The 20,970-nt window shown below is 36.6% G+C and overlaps 1 protein-coding gene across 20 annotated transcripts in view; it reads right to left on the bottom strand.

Annotated features, from left to right (window-relative positions):
* DPH5 (diphthamide biosynthesis 5) overlaps positions 1 to 20,970 on the bottom strand; it is an 86,442-nt gene that overhangs the window by 38,685 nt on the left and 26,787 nt on the right. For 9 of the 20 annotated variants that reach the window (XR_006221742.1, XR_006221743.1, XR_006221741.1 and 6 more), the window contains exons 4-6: positions 19,188 to 19,308; positions 16,381 to 16,420; positions 14,812 to 14,915 (exon numbers count right to left, since the gene is read on the bottom strand). Coding sequence is in view for 11 of the 20 variants with exons in the window: in XM_042998011.1 (XP_042853945.1) it covers positions 14,812 to 14,915; positions 16,381 to 16,420; positions 19,188 to 19,308 (265 nt within the window). In the remaining 9 variants the exon portion in view is untranslated. Of the gene's footprint in view, positions 1 to 707; positions 1,422 to 9,517; positions 10,617 to 11,349; positions 12,372 to 14,811; positions 14,916 to 16,380; positions 16,421 to 19,187; positions 19,309 to 20,970 lie in introns of those variants that run through there. The other 11 variants (XR_006221737.1, XR_006221736.1, XR_006221738.1 and 8 more) reach the window with 6 other exon arrangements.

Below are 20,970 nucleotides of genomic sequence, written 5' to 3' on the forward strand. Positions count from 1 at the left end.
TCTTTGGCATTTTTGCACAAGTAAGTGACTTTGTATTCACTTTGGCCATTTTTTTTCAAGGAACCCTGTGAGCTGCTTCTCAGTTTTAATCCAGGAACAGTAGACCAAGTATAGAGATGTTATCCATGTTGTTGGATAGGAATTTGGCAGAACTGGGACCGTGGAAGCTGGGTCACTTGAATTTTTACATTATGTATTGCCAAATGAGAAACCACATTGCCTCCTTGGTTTCTATGGAAAATTGCCATATTTCTATTACTTTAAGGATCTGTGTATAACATACTTTGTTTCATTTATCCCCATAAAAACTCTTAGTGGTATATCCTAAAGGTGCTTCCAAAAAAACAAACACTACGTGTATTAAGTGATTTAAATATTTCTTAGCTTTTTTTCCTTTTTTCCCCTTTCCCCTCTAAATCTTAAATTTTAGTAGAGCTTCTCTATATTTCTTATTTTTCATCTCTTTTAATTAATTGCTGCTGCCACGGTAAAATTTCCCCTTTTTACTAAGTGAAAAGAAAGCTTTATTTTTAATTTTAGTATTTGAATTTTGTTTATGTACCACGTATCATGCATTAGTTAGCCTCAATGAAGATTTGGTTTTCAACTAGAAGTATCCTGTCAAGAATTTGCTAAGTAATCCCATTGCTTCCTCTGATAGCAAAATTTCAGAGATATTTCTTCCCAACTGATACTTTGCCCCGACATTGGTGAGTTTGATCAGTAAACAGAATAGATCTTTTTATATCAGAAATACTGTGAATTAAAAATTGCCAAATCCCTTCTCAGTATATTCTAAATACCCCTACAACATTTTACCTCCCTGTCTTTTCCTGCGAAGTTTGAATTTGGGCTTGATTCCTTTGGTGAAGATTATGGCATCAAAACATTTCTAAACAAATGTTTGAGTACAAGGCTAGATTGCAATGTCAAATTTCAGACTGTTGTACTTTGGTTTGAATATGCTAGAGTGAACAATTGTGATTTGCCTAAGTGTAATACAACAAATCCATCCTGTATATTTCACTTTTTTCTACTTGAAGACATTCATGTATATATTTTAACTTCAGATGTATTTAAAAAGAATAAACAATTGTAACAAAATTCTTCCAATAAAATTTGTTTCAAAACCTTCACCTGAATTGTGTCTATTAGTTTGACAAATTGAAAGGAACATTGTGAACCAAACAAGTACTGGAATCAATCCTAGAAGTCTTAAAGAATGGTGTTCAAGACCAAAAAACAAGAAAACTCACCAGAGAGAGGAGATGCTTGGAGATTGGTAAGGTCTTAACATGTGAAGGTCCTCATTGTGGCTCTGATTATTTTACCTGATGAACACCATCTCACAGTATTTGTTTCCGGATATTTGGATTAACCCTGAATTGTTCTTTCACCTCATTCCCTGTGTATGATATCAGCTTACAAGAAATAAAGACCAAAACCAGACATGAGCCTCTGTTATCTTTCCAAATTTTTTCCCTCTATTCAGAAGCAGTTAAAAAAAAAAAAAAATCACTTCTCCACAAAATCTAAGATCCCACTCATCCCACCCTCTCACACATAGTCTATTAAAGCAGCCTCTTTACTATTAATCTCTGTTCTGTAATAAGGGCTTTATCTTTAGTGTGTCTACTGTTGACACCTCTTCTGTGGTCTGCATGGACTTCTAATGTGTCCTTTCTAACCATTTCCATAGCTCCTGCTGATACGGCTTTGCTCTTCTTTATATTTTAGAAGTTAATCAGAGGCCATCGTGGCTTAATTCTGGTTACATTCATACATCTCAAAATCAACAAAGAAAAAAAATGTATTTTTTTCCCACTTAAATCTCTTCTCAACTACCAGTTTCTGTCAGACTCCCTTACATAATGCTTGGAAATCAAAACACTGCTTTTGCCACCTCCATTTTCTAAATTCCCTATTGCAACATCCTTCCCTTCATTCCTTTGATATCTTTTAAATTCACCTTTTCCACTTCCACTGCCTTATTCCGGGATGTCCGTGATGAGTACATGCATGTGAGACTACCTAGCTTCCAGTCTTTTTCATGCCCAGCTTGAGCCACCTCCATGTCAGTCCCCGCCCCCCCAACCCCCGCCTCCCCACATCACCACAAACACAATTCTGGCCATAGGCAGGAAGTACAAGGGATTTCTGCAGAATCAGACTTTTGCCCAAGCATTCTGAAAACATTCCCCTACCCTGGCTTCCTGATTACTTTCTGTTGGCCCTTCTGTACCCTGGACTTTGACCTGCTAGATCTAGAGCACCTGCCAGGACTCCCTGCCTTTCCTGTGTTCTCTAGAATTAGCATCTGAAACTACAGTGGCCCATCACCACGCCCTCAGAGCAGCCTCTTCTGTTTATATACTGGTGTAAGCAAATTATTTACTACAATACTCCACTACCTCATCTTTATCTAGAGTTTTTGTTTCCTTCCCCATAGAAGCCACCCTGTTACTGTACTGACAGACTAAGTGCGCTTCTCAGTTTTCAGTAGCAGTCCTCCAGCTCAGGAATCTAGTGGCTCCCTAATGCTCATCAAATACAAATTCTTCTGAACAACTTTAGAAACTCATAGTGCTTTTCCTCTCCTCCCTGTTCAATGTAATTACCCACAACATGGCAATAAGCAAAATAATCAACACTCTAGACCAGGGAAAGAGCAGACAGGGAGAGACCAGCAGGCCCAACATGCAGATAGAATGACAGCAATTCAGTATTTTTCATTCTGGAAAAACAAATGAAGGTAGGAATGGTGGGAGGGAGGAAATAAATGAAAGAAAAAGAAAACAGCATTTCAATGAGATTCTAGTTCAAACAATCTGTCAGCTCATCCAGCCTTATTTCCAGGTTAAAAAAAAAAGGGGGGGTTTAAAAAAAAGTACCATATTTCAGACTTAGCACATGCTATTAACTTTAAATGTACATTTCAACTTTATCTGCTAAATTTCTATAACCAAGAGAAGTAATAATGTTAACAGTAAGATAATACTCAAAATGTATGGAGTCTGGCACACTTTAGGCAATCAAAATTTATTGGGAAAATTGATTAATTTAATATGAAGTTTAATTCCTCCTTGGAAAATGTTTCTGTATACACTGTTAAGTAAACTGCAAGCCACTGCTAAAATCAAAGAATTAAAAACAAAAAAATTAAAAAAAACAAAAGCATTTGAAAGTATTTCCTGAATGTAGGCAGATAACAGTATTTTAAAAGAGTGACACTATATAAATAGACATGAAATTCAGATTCATATCTAATCTTAGTACAGTTTCACATCAATTAAAACCCTACTATTTGGCTTGGACTTTTGAAAATAACATACCACTTCCAAAATGATAAATATCTATCTGATTAGCCATCACTCTTCCCACCCTAGGCATTAAGTGAGGTCAGACTGTTGTCCAACTTTACAGGGGTTATCTGTCCTGTATGTGCATCATACTACTTCCCCTTGAGCAATACTTTGTACACAGATGATAGATTTCTACAGAACTTCACAACAAAACAAAGTTACTACACTTGTAATAATAATAGTTGAAGCAAAGGCTTCTTATTGGCTTCCAGAGACTTCCTCCAAGCAATTCTGTAGTGGTGACCAAAAACCATGGAAATCCACAATAGCTACCAGCAAGAGGAGGGAATTTTTCTCTGTTTACTAGAGCTGTGGCTTCAAAAGCATAGAGCAACCCCCTGTTGCTTTTTTTCTTTCTGTCCCTCCACATGGGTCAGGATGTAGGCTCAATCATGAAGCTCTGAGACAGACAGCAACAGAATAGAGTAACTAGAACCCCAAGTTTCTGGCAGAGGACTGAAAATGAGGAAGTGGCAGAGAGGTCATGGAATGGGAGGGGCACAGGAAAGCAATCTCATAAAGTTGTTTACAAACCCCAAGGGACATGCTCAAGTCACTAATGCTCGGATCTGCTCCTACTCAGCATACCAAAACACCTTCAGAACTAAACTATCCAATCAACTAGGTCCCAGACTGTCTAGGTCCCACACTGAGTAGCACAAACTTGAAATAGATCCAAAGAGAACCGCAATCCTTGAAAAGTGAACTGACACTGGAACCATAGACCACAGGTAGACTGGTTATTGCAACCTGAACCTAACCAGGTTGACTGCCTGTTAGAATAAATAGATTGGCATTCTCCATAGAATCTAAGCAAGATCTAGAATGAATCTTCTAAAATAATATTTACAATGTCCATACTATAATCAAAAATTACCCTGCAAAGTGCCACAAAAATTTCAACTTATGTTAGAAAAATAATAGATGAGGCTGAGATGACATCAATATTGGAATTATCTGAGAAAGACTTTACAGCAGCTACTATAAAAATACTTGAATAAGCCATCAGAAATAATCTTGCAATAAATATTAAAACAAAATAGAAGATATAAAAAACAAATGGAAGTATTAGAACAGTAACTCAAATTTAAAAACACACATACAAATGGATTCAAAAGCAAATGCAGCAGAGGTAAGAGTTAACTTGAAGACAGATCAATAAAACTTATCCACTCTAGGGATGTCTGGCTGGCTCAGTCAGAAGAACATGAAACTCTTGATCTTGGGGTTGTGAGTTCAAGACCCACACGGTGTAGAGGTTACTAAATAAATCAATAAACTTAAAACAAATTATCTATTCTGAATGGCAGAGAATAACAGCCAGAAAAAAGGAAAAAAGGAAGGAAGGAAGAAAGGAAGGAAGGAAGGAAGGAAGGAAGGGAAGGAGGGAAGGAGGGAGGGAGGGAGGGAGGGAGGGAGGAAGGAAGGAAGGAAGGAAGGAAGGAAGGAAGGAAGGAAGGAAGGAAAAGAGCTCAGAGATCTGTGGGACAATAAGAAATGTCTAACACTCATGTTATCAGTCCTGGAAAGAAAGGATTCTGCATACAGTGCTGGGAAAATATTTGAAATAATGGCTGAAAACTTGCCAAATTTGGTGACATTAACCTATAGATTCAAGAGGCTAAGCAAACTCCAAAAAGGTCAAACCCCAAAATATCCACACCTAAATGCATCATAATCAAATAAATGCAATCAAAATCTCATGGGTTTTATTACAGATGTCAACAAGTTCATTCTAACATTCATATGGAAAGGCAAAAGAACTAGAATAGATCAGTTTTGAAAAAAGAAGAAAATTAGAGGAATCACACTACCTATTTTTAAGATTTACCATAAACCTAAAGTAATCAAGACAGTGTGGTATCACAGAAGGGAGAGACATATATCAACATAACAGCAAAAAGATCCACACAAATATGGCCAACCGATTTTTGGCAATGGTGCTAAAACAATTCAACAGAGAAAGGATAGTCTTTTTTAAAAAAACTAATGGTGCTGAGTAATTGACATATGCAAAAAAGAAAAAAAAAGGATCCTTTCCATTAAAACTTACACTTCATACAAAAATTAACTCTAAATCTAGATCTAAATGTAAAATGCAAAACTATAAGAAAGCATAGGATAAAATGTGTCTTTCAGTTTGATGATGGGTTCTTAGACATTGTAACAAAAAAACATGATCCACACAAGAAAATACTGATATTCTCGATTTTGATTTCATCAAAATGAAAAACTTTTGTTTTTACTAAAGACATGGTTGAGGGAATAAGAGGACAAGCTATGGACTTGGAGAAAATATTTGCAAATCATGTATCTGGCAAAGACTTGTGTCCAGAATATGTAAAGAATGTTTAAAACTTAACCATAAGAAAACAATCCAAATTAAAAGTAGGCAAACGACATGAAATGGATGCTTCATTAAATAGGATACAAAAATGATTAATAAGCATGTGAAAAGAGGTTAACATCATTATCCACTAGGGAAATGCAAATTAAAACTATGATGACTGGGCCATAGGGTAGGTCTATTTTTAATTTTTTGAGGAACCTCCACACTGTTTTCCAGAGTGGCTGCACCAATTTGCATTCCTACCAACAGTGCAAGAGGGTTCCCATTTCTCCACATCTTCTCCAGCATCTATAGTCTCCTGATTTGTTCATTTTGGCCACTCTGACTGGTGTGAGGTGATATCTTGAGTGTGGTTTTGATTTGTATTTCTCTGATGAGGAGTGACGTTGAGCATCTTTTCATGTGCCTTTGGCCATCTGGATGTCTTCTTTAGAGAAGTGTCTTTTCATGTTTTCTGCCCATTTCTTCACTGGGTTATTTGTTTTTCGGGTGTGGAGTTTGGTGAGCTCTTCATAGATTTTGGATACTAGCCCTTTGTCCGATATGTCATTTGCAAATATCTTTTCCCATTCCGTTGGTTGCCTTTTAGTTTTGTTGGTTGTTTCCTCTTCCCAGTAGTTGCTAGGAATTTACCCAAGGGATACAGGAGTACTGATGCATAGGGGCACTTGTACCCCAATGTTTATAGCAGCACTCTCAACAATAGCCAAATTATGGAAAGAGCCTAAATGTCCATCAACTGATGAATGGATAAAGAAATTATGGTTTATATACACAATGGAGTACTACAGGGCAATGAGAAAGAACGAAATATGGCCCTTTGTAGCAACGTGGACGGAACTGGAGAGTGTGATGCTAAGTGAAATAAGCCATACAGAGAAAGACAGATACCATATGGTTTCACTCTTATGTGGATCCTGAGAAACTTAACAGAAACCCATGGGGGAGGGGAAGGAAAAAAAAAAGAGGTTAGAGTGGAAGAGAGCCAAAGCATAAGAGACTTTTAAAAACTGAGAACAAACTGAGGGTTAATGGGGGGTGGGAGGGAGAGGAGGGTGGGTGATGGGTATTAAGGAGGGCACCTTTTGGGATGAGCACTGGGTGTTGTATGGAAACCAATTTGACAATAAACTTCATATATTAACAAAACAAAAAAAACACAACTATGATGACATACCACAACACACTTACCAGAATAGCTAAAATAGAAAATATTGCCAGTAAGAAATGCTGGCAAAGATACAGAGCAACAGGAACTCTTTCATAATACTGGTGGGAATGCAAAATGATAGAGCTACTCTGCAAATCGTTTTTGAAAATTTTTGTGAAATTAAATGTGCATCTACCATATGACCAGGAATCCCACTCCTATCTAACTCCAGAAAAATTAAAACTCATGTCACATAAAAACCTAAATGTGAATGTTTTAACATTCATATGTATGTATGTGCATATATCTATATCTATATCTATATCTATATCTATATCTATAATTGGTAAGAAGTGGATGGGTAGAGGCATGAATATATAGGTATAGTGGGAAGAAGTTTTTTTGGTGATGAAACTTTTGTGTCTAGATTATAAGGGTGGATTCACTGAGAATTTAAAGAGCTAAAAACTAAACAAACAAATGAATGTAGTGTTCAGGTGTTTCTAATTTAACTACCAAACATTGGCATTTCATGACAGACCAAAAATAGTATTGTTCCTTTTTCCGCTGATGAATAATACACATTTTTCATTTTACAATTTCATTTAAATTGAGGTGAAATTACATACAGAATAGTGTCACCAGATTTAGCAAAAATAAATAAATAAATAAATAAATAAATAAAGGATCCCAGTAACATTTCACTTCAAGTAATCATTTGTAGTATAAATGTGTCCCAAATATGGAATGGGACATACTTGTTCTGAATATATATATATAGACCTCTGTGTATGTAAACACACACACACCCACCCACACACACACACGTTTATCTGAAATTCAATTTAACTGGATATTTTATTTGATCTGACAATCCTAATACAGAAAAATGCACAGATCCTAAATGTATATATTTGAATGAATTTTGGTAAATGTTTATACCCATACAACCAACACCCAATCAAGATACAGAATATTTCCTTTACCTCAGGTTCCCTATTATCCCCAGCCAGTCAATCTTCATTCTCTCCATAGGCAAATACTATTTTCTTGTGACTACTTTTTCCTGTTGCTAACATGTTTTTAAAATTAATTCATGTTGTAGGAGTCAATGGTTCATTCTTTTTTATTGCTAATTAATATTCCATTGTAAAATACAGCGAATTTTAAAATCTATTCTCCTACTGGACACATGGCTTGGTTCTAGTTTGGGGCTATAAGCGAATAAATATATAAAGTTAAAAGCATTCTTATGCAATTGTTTTGTCAATGTTTTCACTTCTTTTGGATAAATACCTAGAACTGATTTTACTAGTTCATGGGTTTAATTTACAAGAAACTGAAAACTACTTTCCAAAGTAGTTATGCCCATTTATATTCTTCCCAACAGCAGGCAAATTTCAGTTACTCCATATCCTTGCAACTTTTACTGTTGTTAGCCTTCAAAATTTTTGACATTCCATTGGCTTTGTTAATTTTATTGTTTGACCATTTTCTATTTCACTGATTTCTGCCGTGATGTTCAGTATTTCCTTTCTTCTACTTAGTTTTTACACACTTTTTTTTCTAGCTAAGATGGAAACATATCATTGATTTTAAAACTTGTCTTCTAATATAGATTTCCAAAGCTATAAATTTCTAAGAACTGCTTTACCTGCATCCCACAAATTTTCATATTTAATATTGTTTTTATTCAGTTAAAATAAATGTTATTTCCAAATATTTGGGACTTTTCTAGACATCTTTTTGTTAGTGATAGTGATTTAAAAAAAATTTTTTTTAATGTTTGTTTTTGAGAAACATAGAGTGTGAATGGGGGAGGGGCAGAGAGAGAGGGAGACACAGAATCCGAGGCAGGCTCCAGGCTCTGAGCTGTCAGCACAGAGCCTGACGCGGGGCTCGAACTCACAGACTGTGAGATCGTGACCTGAGCCGAAGTCGGACGCTCAACCGACTGAGCCACCCAGGCGCCCCTGGTGACTTTTAATTTAATAGCCAAGCATATGGTCTACTTTGCTGAATGTTTCATACATGCTTGAAAATAAGGTCTATTCTACCACTATTGGGTGTAGTGATCTTTCAGTATCAGTTGGGTGCAAATGGTTTTTGTTCAAACTGTCAGTATTTTTGCTAATGTTTTGCCTATTAGTTGCCAAGAGGTTGTTAAAATCCTCAACTCTGATTGTAGATATGGCTGTATCTCCCTTTTGTTAGTTTCTGCCTCATGTACCTTAAAGCTGGTATTCAAGGAATATACCTTTAGGATTTTGTCTTCTTGATGAACTATCCTTTCTTTATGAAAAGTCCTTTTTTATCTCCATTATACTCCTTTTGAAGTCTATTTTATCTTCTATTAATAGAGCCACTTGTTTTCTTTTGTTTTCTGTTTGTATAGTCTGTTTTTCCCCCATTCTTTTACTTTCATCTTGTGTCTTTACACTTAAAGTTTAACTCTCTTATAGACAACATATAGTTGGACCTTTAAAAAAATCTAGTTCTTTTAATTGGAGTGTTTGGTTTACATTTAAGTAATTACTGATTTGGTTAAATTTAGGTCTATCATTTTGCTATTTTTCTATTTGTCCTATATATTTTGTACCCATATTTCCTCCTTTCTTGCCTTTTTTTTTTTTGATGAATCATATATCTTTCAGTATTCAATTTTAATTCCTCTAATTTTTTTTTTTTTTTTTTTACTTCTGCCTTTCTTCTTTATTGCAGTTGCCAAAAGATTTCAATACATAACCTACATAGACCTGATCAGTCTACAATTAGTATTCTGCTGCTTTAAATAAAACGTAAGAACTCTGCCACTCTGGACTGGTAAGATTTGGTTTGGTTTTACTTTTTAATTTCAGTACTTTACAGATGTCTTTCTTTTGTCTCATGACCTCCACGGTTTCTGAGGTGAAGCAGCCCAACATTTATTGCTCCCCTGTGTGTAGTGGGTTCCCTACTACCACTCTCGGTTGCTTTTAAGATTTTTCTCTTATCTTTGGTTCTCATCGGTTTTAGCTATGATGTGTTAGGTCTTGTTTTCTTTACATTTATTCTGTTTGGAGTTCACTGAGCTTACTGGATCTATGTACTGATAGTTTCACCAAACTTGGGAAAATTTTGATCTTCACCCACTCATAATTTTTCTGCCCTATTTTCTCTCTCTTCTCCTTCTGGGAATTGAATTACATATGCATTGGACTGCTGAATACTGCCCCCCATGACTTTGAAGCACTGTGCTGTTTTCTTCTTTCCAGTTATTTTTTAGCCTTTATTCATCAGGACAATTTCTATCCACCTGTCATCTGCACTCTGCTGTTAGGTCCAACCATTTGGGTTTTTGCTTCCATTTCTCTGACAGCACTCATCTATATACATTCATTACAACTATTGTTCCTAGTCACTGTTGATATGCTAAAGAGACTCAATTTGTTATCATGCCCTAGAAGTGTTAAGATTTGTTCCAGCAGGCAGTTAAATTATGGACTAATCACCTTGATTTCATGGAGGATTGATTTTACATTATGTTAAAGGTTTTGTCTTTAGTTTTAGGCAAATCCTTAGTCCTGGGCATGGTCTCTTCTAATACACAGCCATTCTAGAGATTTGACAGAAAGCCTAAAGTGCTTACCAAGCCTTCTAACTTGACGGGATTCAAACTCAAAACTGTTTTCCCTTGCAATACAGAGCAACAAACTTTGCTCAGATTTTTCAGCCTTCCAGCTATGGCTTTCCACCAGGTTCATGGAGTCTTCCCCTGTACAAAGCATAATTCAGCAGTTAGCCAAAGAATTAAGAGGAGATTTGTATACAGACTGTAAGGCTGGCTCCTCCTTCAGTGCCATCTCCATTTCTAGAATTTCCTCCTCACTTTACAGCTCCTCTAGCAGCCCCCAATTTCTCTGACACCTCAAGCCAATAAAACTCTTGAATTCTAGCCTTCTCTTGAATTCTAGCCATCCCTTACCAGACAGACTGGGGAATGGCCTGAGGGAAAAAGCTATATATAAGTATAGTTCTCAGCCTGCTTTTGGTCATTCCCCAGTGTCTTCAGACAGTTATGTTTTTCCCAGAGTTTATAATTGGGAGGGCTTGTACATTACAAGCTATTCCACCATTACCAAAGCCAGAAGTCCTGCCTTATATAATTCTTCAATGCTTGCTTTAATGCCTCAGAAGAAAACAACACAGAACTGGTACTTAAATGTCCTTGGCTCTCTCCCTTTTTATGTAACAGATTAAAAACAGAATACTTCATATATATTTAAAATACCTTTTATCTCAAACGAAATAAGTCAGAATAATCTCTTGTTAATTAATGCTCCCAGGAAGTAGGGAAGTATATGTTCAACTTCCAATGAATTTATCAAAATTTAAGCTATGGTTGATTAAGCCATGGAAATATTTAGAGTTAGACCAACCAAACTAGCATCTAGTAAAGCTATTTCTGTTATGAACAAAAAGTACAAGACTCTACAGTAGTCATGAAATATTATAAATGCAGAGCTGTTTATAACTAGGAAAAAGAATGTGACTACTTACATACATACGGTGGCATATTACTGAGTTAAGTGATATGACAAATCTTGCCTAACCCAATGTCTTCAAACTTAAATTTTTTAAAGCCATATTTTATAGTCATTAAGTTTTCCATTTGTCCACTTGGATGTGAAAGATGCAATTTAAAACCAAACAGCAACTGTACATGGCTGGCTGAACATTTATAATTCAACAATTATATAACCTCCAAAATACAGCAGAATATGAACCACATAATTAAAGTGTCAGCTAAACAAGACAAGGCAATTCAGAAAGATGTCATTTTGTGGCATGTACTCAGCTGAGCTTTAAGTAAGAGGACGGTTGGGTGGTACTTACTCTTTCCACCTCTGCTTAAAGCACTAATACCAACTACTGTCAGGACAATTCATCTTGTGGTCAGCACAGCTGACTTTTAAAAAAGAAGAAAGTTCCACATTGTATAAACTCATTTCATAAGTAAAAACTGTTTTTAAATAACAATATGAATATCTGTCCGCAAGTTTTCAGGCTTGGTCTGCTCCATGTGTGTACATCCTCAAAAATCACCAAAATAGCAGCAACAGATGATGATGTCATAAGGAAAAAACTCACTGCCACAGGAAACTAAGTATTATTGAGTCAAGATCTTTCTTCTTGGTCACTTGTTTTATAATTATTAGGTACACCAAAAGAACTGTTCATTATACAAATACGGGTATGTGCATATATGACTGAAACTAACATCTAACAATAGAAAATGTCTATGCTTCCATTCCATCAATGCTTTAGGATTCTGTGCTATTTTCTGGTATGGAAAACAGACTTAGCATCTCCATCTCCAATGGATGCATGTTGTCTCCTGTGATAATTAAAGAGTGTAACGGTCCTCCCAAGTCCACAGTACACATTTGCTGCAAAGTGCCTGCTGCAATTTTCTGGTCCTCAGCTCCAACCCTGGCTAAGCCAACACAGAGTGTCTTCTCGGTGACTGCTATTAAGAAGAAGAAGAAAAAGATACTGCCATTCAAATCAGCAATTGCATTATCCTGTCCAACATTAAAATGAACATTAGTACCAAAAGTACACTTAAAGAAGCCCTGAATATCTTAAATCTCCTTAGTCACATATTACACACCAATTATCTATTGATTTACCTAAGGCTTTTCTAAATTATATGCACTACCTGACATATAAAGCGGTTCTTCCTAACTTTACCCTTTTGGAATTCCAAAGGCTTGCCCTAGTTTAAGTTTTCAGGATTTGATAAACAATTGCCTATATCCATACTCTTTACAACTGATTAGCATTTGTCTTTATTTTGTTTTTAATGTTTATTTATTTTGAGAGGAGAGAAAGAACATGTGCACATGAGCAGGGGAGGGACAGAGACAGAGCGAGACAAGAATCTCTGGCAGGCTCTGCTCTGTCAGCGCAGAGCCTGATGCAGGGCTCGAACTCATGAACCGTGAGATCACGACCTGAGCTGAAGTCAGACGTTTAACAAACTAAGCACCCAGGTGCCCCAGCATTTGTCTTTATATAGCTTCTGAGTGAACAATGTTTATTATCTGCCCAAATATATATATATATATTTTTTTTTAAGGCACTTATGAATATTTAAAGTTTATTTATTTTGAGAGAGAGAGTGAGATTGGGGGAGGGGCAGAGAGAGAGAGAGAGAGAGAGAGAGAAAATCCCAAGCAGGCTCTATGCTTAATGTGGAGCCTGACATGGCTTGATCTCAAGAAACATGAGATCATGACCTGAGCTGAAATCAAGAGTCAGACACTTAACCGACTGAGTCACCCAGGTGCTCCAAACCTGCCTATATTTTTAATAAATTGCTTGATATATGTTCCCAGTGACCAAGGTATACTAGAAAAACAAGAGGAGTATGAGATAAATACACATATTTGAATTTTTGCTTGGCCACATAATCACCTATGTCAAACTTCAGTTTTCTTTTCATTTTTCAAAACATAATACTATCTTTCTTAAATGGCAGTTGTAAGGGTTGAGATAACAGACATGAAAGTATTTAATAAATTACAGAGCCCTTAACAAATAATGGGCATAATGACATTACTTATGTTTTTAAGTGCTGACCTTTTCATGATTTTATTTAGTTGGGAAAGCTGTCTTGATTGAACAATGATCAAAATGGGGCAAATGAGGGGCACCTGGGTGGCTCAGGTGGTTAAGCGTCTGACTCTGGATTTCGGTTCAGGGCATGTTCTCATGATTTGTGAGTTCAAGCCCCAAGGTGGGCTCCAAGCTGGCAGTGCAAAGCTTGCTTGGGATTCTCTGTCTCGTTCTCTCTCTGCCCCTCCCCTGCTCACTCACTCTCTCTTAAAATAAAGAAATACATGTTTAAAAAATGGGACAATGATATCTACAAGGACAAGCAGGCATGCAAGTTTAGGCTTAAGTGTACAAAATTATGGATATGGAATACCCTTGCAAATTATTTGTTTCATAACTTTAATGAGACCTACTAATGAGGAAAAAAATAAGCAACAGTCATTCAAGAATCTCTTATGTATTTTTTCTATCAAGAGATTGGTGCTCAAAGGCAGTCAGCAACTTACAACAGAATATAATGACAAGTTCTTTTAAAAACCTGTCAATAAATGGAGCACCTGGGTGGCTCAGTCTGTGAAGGGTCTGACTTTGGCTCAGGTCGTGATCTTGCGGTCTGTTGAGTTCGAGCCCCTCATCGGGCTCTGTGCTGACAGCTCAGAGCCTGGAGCCTGATTCAGATTCTGTGTCTCTCCTTCTCTCTGTCCCTCCCCAGTTCTCACTCTGTCTCTCTCTGTCTCTCTCTCTCTCTCTCTCTCTCTCTCTCTCTCTCTCTCACACACACACACACACACACACACACACAAAGTAAAAATAAACATTAAAAAAAAAAGAATCTCTCAATAAAGATTTACTGATGACAAACATTTTATTATATACCACGTACTGTGTCTAGATATTATGAATATAAGGATAAATTCTCTTGTTTTTATCCTGAGGAAAACTACCCCCAGTCTCAGTGAGAACAAAGAGAAAAAGCAGAATAAGTATATTTTTGCAGGATAGATCTTACCATAAATTTAGGCTAAAAAGGAAGTTCTGCATTTCACCTATGTATTTATTAACATGTTTACATTAAACCTGATTTACTGTTAATCTGTGAAAAATCCTCACTTTCTTGAATGGTATTAATGTTCCTAGGAAGAACTCCATTATTTTTCCTTCAGTACTACTTTTAGCCTATGAAATTTAAGTGAAAACTGAAAAAAAAAAAAAAAAAAAAAGACAAGAAAAAGTACTGTGCAAGCACACTGAACCTCACTTCAGAAGTGGGAGGTGTGTGAAGTTATACCATGTGCACATCTCAGTACAGCAGTGGGGAAACATGAGAACCCTTTTAGGGCCTTGAGTACCTGGCTCTTCTCCTCGTATTCGTTGATTCTGAACAATCTCCAGAAGCTGCCGGGCTGCTTGGTTTACACTCATATACCGAGGAGGTTCATAGATCTTCCTTCCCCTGTAAATATAAAACTAGATGCTACTGTCCTCAGCCATGAAATTACATAACACATTTTTAATGCAGTTATTCCCCCAGGAATACTCAGGTACCACAGTCTAATTATATGGTCTAATTATATGGTTTGAAGCATTCACACATTACCCATTTAAGTATACACTAAAACATGAATACCATAATTGTTTAAGTTTAAGCTTTTTTCATTGTTCTACTTCAAGTGTCCTCTGATCTCACCGAAATGCTGGCAGAAATAAAAGTCCAACAACTTAATGATAAATGTCTAAATCAAAGTCACTTTTATTTAAAGTGATAACCCAGGCAAAAACAGTTCAAATTAAGCAGCAATTTGTTCTAGATCCTGGCTTAACCAGGTTCTATCGTGTCCATTTTTATTACCATGTTTAAACCACATATTCCTCTTTTCACTTCTTCCTCTAAGAAAAGTAAACTAAAGTGGTAAATATCTAAAAATCTTGGAGGGTTAGATATGTTTACTTCTGATACCTCAAAGCCTACCACATCTGCCCATGATCATAATAAAAATACTGTTTTCATAGCTTACAAAACAGTTCATACAGATTATCTTACTGACTCCCAAAAAAATTCTCAAAGTCAGCACTGTCCAAGAGAAATATGATGCAAACCACAGAGTTTTAAATTTTCTAGTAGTCACATTAACAAAAGTAAAAAAAAAAAAAAGGCAAAATTAATTTTAACAATACTATTTTACCCACTATATCCACAATGTTGTATTTCAACATTTACTCCTATAAAAATTATTAAAGAGATTATTTTTGTACTAAGTTTTTGACATCTGTTATTTCATACTTATAGCATTAATTCAAGTGTTAAATTTTCATTGGAAATACTTAATCTTTATTTAAATTTCATAAAATTCATGGTTGCAAAAGATTTACCCAGTGAAGTTACTCCAAATATACTTTTTTAATAACTAAGTTGAGTATTTTTATTAATTAAAATTAAATTATAAAGGCAGTTTTCTCAATTACATTAGCCATTTTTCAAGTGCTCATTAATTATATGTGGGTAGTAGCTACTGTACTGCACATTGCCTCAATAAGCAAAAAAAGGATTTTAGCACTCATCACACATAGGAGGAAAAGAAGACTCAGAAACCAAAGTAGCTTGCCTAAGAGCACATAACCAGAGGCAGACTCAGGACTCAAATGCACGTCTTCTTCTGACCACCAATTCATTAATTCACACCACAAATATTTACAGAGTGCCTATTAGGTGTCAACCACTGTCACGGTCCTGAATCCATGAGATCTATTGCTATTTCCACTCTATCACACTGCTTTTCACGTCATAAGATGAGGTGATTAATTTTTACCAGTTAAGGAAAGCTAATTTTCAACAATCTTTAGAACCCATGTCCTTTACGTAGAATTTATTGTATAAGGAATTAGAAACAGACATAAGCATTCTCAGAATAAGAACTTACTTGATTAGATTTTCCAAAGACTGCTCCTTTACTTTGATGTCTGTAGGAAGTGAAAAATAGTTCTCTTTTAATTAACTACTTTATCCAAAACCCTGTGTGTCAACTTCGGTAGAGCCATTTAAATTTAGGGGAAGCGTTTTTGTCAAGTCTCCGAAATATTAATTTCAGAGCTCATGTCATTCTTCCGTCACACTTGTATCCATCTACTTTTTTATAGAAATATACAGAAGAATGGAAGCTTGTGGTGTGTAAAGGTCATTAGTTAGAAAACAAACATGAGGTTGGCCCTAAGACCATCCTGAAAGCATCTAATTTCCTCTTGGAAAAGAAGACACAGGAAAGAGTCAGATAAATATTGGCATATATACTACCAAACAGCTAATCCAAATCTTTGTGTTCATTTCTACTAGCTGGTAAGTGCATAGACCCAACTGAGAAGTCTTCTTATGTTCCTATTCTTAACCTATTTTTCGGACACTAGAACGTAAGCTCTAATGCATGTAATGTAACAGAAGAAAACTTTCACCACATTTTGAAAAGAAACCTTTGCTCTCTTGTGAATGGTTAAGACATGTCTAATAACTTATAAATAAACCCTTTAATACCCAATATTCATAAACAGCGCTTTCCCAAGCACTGACTGCCAGGTATGGGGCTACCACAGAGGCCAGAACACACATAATCTCTGCTCTCATGAAGCTTGAAATGCAAGTGTCACAAATCCTTGATTCCTTTTACTTCTTAATCACTGATGCTCAGCCAAACAGTTTGGTAAAAGGTAAAAAAGCACAATCACTCCACATCCTCACAGGAACTCAGTATACAACAGCAAGAGCAACAGCTGCTTCCTGTTCTACATGCTAAAAACAAATGGTTCAGCCAAAGTCTGCTTTTGCAAAAATAAATACACTGCAACTGAAGGGTCTTTTTGTTGGATTTCTACAGCTTTCCTAAGTGATTATCAAAGTTTTTCTTATGAAGGAGACTAAAGAGTTTCCTAGGAAAATACAGCAGAGGTTAAGCCCTTGTAAGTATTTGTAAATGTTCTTGGAACCGGTGGTGAATGTACCTTTCAGGTTCGAAATACCATTATTTAATTTTTCCATTTGTCTAGCACATATAAGAAAAAATGCAATATCAGTTATTGAAAATGGCCTGCAATACAATTAACAGACGTAGACTTCCTTTATATGGTACCTGCAAGATTTTTAAAAATTCAACACATTCATTTAGTTCATTCACCTTGAGGTTCTGAAATGTTGTGAGTTTTTAGTATTTTAACTTTTTAAATGATCTGCTCTATAGAACCTGGTTTTAAGTATGAAGAGGGCTGGGGAGAATTTTTACAGGCAAATGCTTTTTGATCGAACATAAGACTACATTATGAAATATTTAATATCAAGCCAGACCAGTCTTACTACTTCTCCCTTGCCTTCACACAGGCCAGAATTATTCCTTTCTACTTCTACTTGCTAAAGGTAAGCATCTCCTTTTCACCTTAGTGCCAGCACCCTGCATAATGCAAAGTACCCAATAGATATTCCATAAAAGTCTACTGAATCAATTTATTCATGTGGCTCTACTATTACCCACACACCAGCCTATCTTAAACTACCCCTGAAGTAACATAAGTCCCAACTCCTTCATAAAGCCTATGTTAACTTCCCCTCAAAAGCTCTTTGTTCTTTGAAATATCTATATAGTTATTACTATATTTTGTTAATCTTTAATTACATCATATACATCTGGTCTTTTCAAGTAAATTTTAAATTCTCTGTAGTATCCTAACATGGTATATTCTCACTAATCCCTACAGGGTCTGGACCACAGCAGGCATTCAATAAATATATACTAATTTAAATGATGAGCATTCCAGATGATTAAATGATGAGACGTACGGTTTGAGGATTTGAAATCATATCTTATACTTCACACCTTGTTCCTGTTTTTGTTAACGAAGCAAGGAAGATATATTGTTTAGCCTTGTTTGTCTTTTCCCAGGAAAGCCAAGAAAAGGGGGAAGCTCTTAGAAAGAGAAATCGAGAGCCAAAGTTCTGGTTTGTCCTTCCTGCCTCTTCATACAACAGAACTTAATTGTTCTTTAAACTTTTGTGTACATAGCAACTAAATTTCAAAACCCTGAGGGCAGGACGCATGTCTAATACTTCCTTAGTATTCCAAAAAACCCTAACTCTACAATGGGCGTAAAGTGCAGCATGATATAGTAAAAAGCTGTGAATGACAGGTTATCTGGATTCTACCAATTCCACCACTGATAAACTGGGTGACACAGTGGGAAAATGATTAAATATCTCTGGGCCTCAACTTCATCTGTAAAATGGGCTTCAATAACATGATCTTCAGAGTCTCTCTCAGATCTGTAATTCTGTGATTCTGATATCAATACTGTGGTATTCAAAAAACATCTCTAGGAAGACAAAGGATGGCACTTGGTAAGAATAAATGCTTAATACAGGTCTGCTGAATTGCAGTAAACTGACAAGAACAGGGTTTTGATGGATAAACGGGTAAGATAATAGAATGCTGGAGTGGATTCATGAGGGCATAAGAAGGGAGTAGCATGAATTATGGTATACACAAGGGAATAGCCAGGTGGTATTTGGAGCAGAAAATGCGTTATCTCCCTGAGAGTAAGAGAAGTATGTGGCACACAGAGCAGCTAGACCAGGTCGTTCCTTAACCTCTAGCTAGTTATGCACAGAACAGCTTTACCTGAACACAAAATCAAAATGAGAATAATACGACGACTCCATATTGTGACTTTAAGGAAACTCCAAAGCCCTCACCTAGTAAGCATAACGTGTGCATGCCGTTTTGTCTGTTCTTCTTTACTTTGTCAAAGAAGCTTTCTGGTCTCCAAGTGTCTGTCCAAAAAACAATAGAAACCGTCTCTCCAAACTTATACAACTAGAAAAAGTAAAAACATTAATTAATGATAGAACAATTCACTGCTTACTCTTTCAAAGTTAACAACCAAAACATAAAGTGAGACCCAGACTTGAGATGAGTGGGGGATCAAATCTCTTACAAAATACATGTTCTCTTTGGTCCACAGCAGCTGGTGTCTCTCTGATGCCCTTTACAGTAGTGCTCCTAGTAGTTCAGCATTCAGTATAGCAACATATGTAACCAGTTCACGATTTAGCTATGTAGTTGCTAAAAATACTGAAACAGAACCCAGAAGGAAATAAACAAAGACTTTTGAGCAGTCAGAGCAGGGACTGTTCACTAGGTTAATTTTATTATCCTCACACTACAGACCACCAAGGCTCAGAAACATCAAGCTCACCTGCCCAGGGTCTCACAGCTAGTGAGTAATGAAAAAGACTCAAACAGGTCCAAGAAATGCTCCTTTCCACCATGGCAGCTCAGGACAATTCAGACACTATACTCGCTGCAGCTATTTCTTAAACCCTACCCCCTTACTTTACCCACGATTTGATTCCTCACTATAGAATTCAATGAAGGTTTGCCCAAACCTCCTCCTTTCCCAAGTGGCCTACCCACCCCACTTGGCCATCACACAACCAAGAGGCTTGCTTTGTTCCAGTGTGCTTCCAGTCTGGCTACACAGCTCACTGAAGTGAGCCCAACTCCACATCTTATGCTAAGAAAACTCAGTTCTGAATCCTAGTTCTGCAACTTGGTAGCTGTGTGACATTGTTCCTTCTAAATCTCTAAAATAGGGATAGTAAAAACATACTGTCTTTCCTACTCATGGGGTTGTAAACATGTAAAAAGTTATTCAAACTGTGAAGTAATATGCTAATATTAGTTCTTATCTAGTCACTGTGCAAAGGACAATTAAATTCAAAGACTTAATACATGGTAAAACATAAAACTAAAGTTGTTAGGTAAAGATTTAATTATTCAATTGAAACAGTGCTTGAAACAATTTATAAGAGCTGGAAAGCACTAGACACAGGAAATCAAGTCTAGTCCTCTGCCACAAACTGTGCACAGGACAGTACTGAACTTTTCTAAGCCCAAGGTTTTTCATTTTTCAAATGAAGAACTGGTCTGCAGAAGGGATTATCATCCTGAGGCTTCTCCAATCAGTTTTCAGAAGCTGCTGCAAGAGGTTAAGGGGGAGGCAGAAAGAACAGAAACAGAAAAGCTGGAGCATTCAAGGCCCTCTATCCCTCCACCCCAGGAAAGCTCAAATTTTCTCACTTTTTGTACACTGAGGCCTAAAACCTGTAACTGACACTCTTAATGGTGACTTTGAGTTCTTAAGGGAAAGCTCATCAGGTTCCTCACACGGCCACAACTTCCAACTCACCTACCAATGAGCTTTATTCTCAAAGTCCACTTGCAAACTGTCTAAAAAAGATCTATGGAAGCCATGCCATCCCCTGGCAAATTCTCAGATCAGTATAGCAAGAGCCATGTAACTGCAGGAATTCAGAGTCATGAATCTTCTTGCCACGTATATAATGTTTCTCTGTGAAAAATGCATCCAGCTGATGAGTTCCAATGTGTTCCAATGTGGGATTCCTGGAATACATTCACCCAAGCTGCAAGAGATAGGCCTAGCCCTGCTGGGGTGGGGCTGGGGGTGGGGGTTCT

Source organism: Panthera tigris, chromosome C1, assembly GCF_018350195.1.
Source record: "Panthera tigris isolate Pti1 chromosome C1, P.tigris_Pti1_mat1.1, whole genome shotgun sequence".
In the NCBI taxonomy this organism is placed as follows: Eukaryota; Metazoa; Chordata; class Mammalia; order Carnivora; family Felidae; genus Panthera; species Panthera tigris.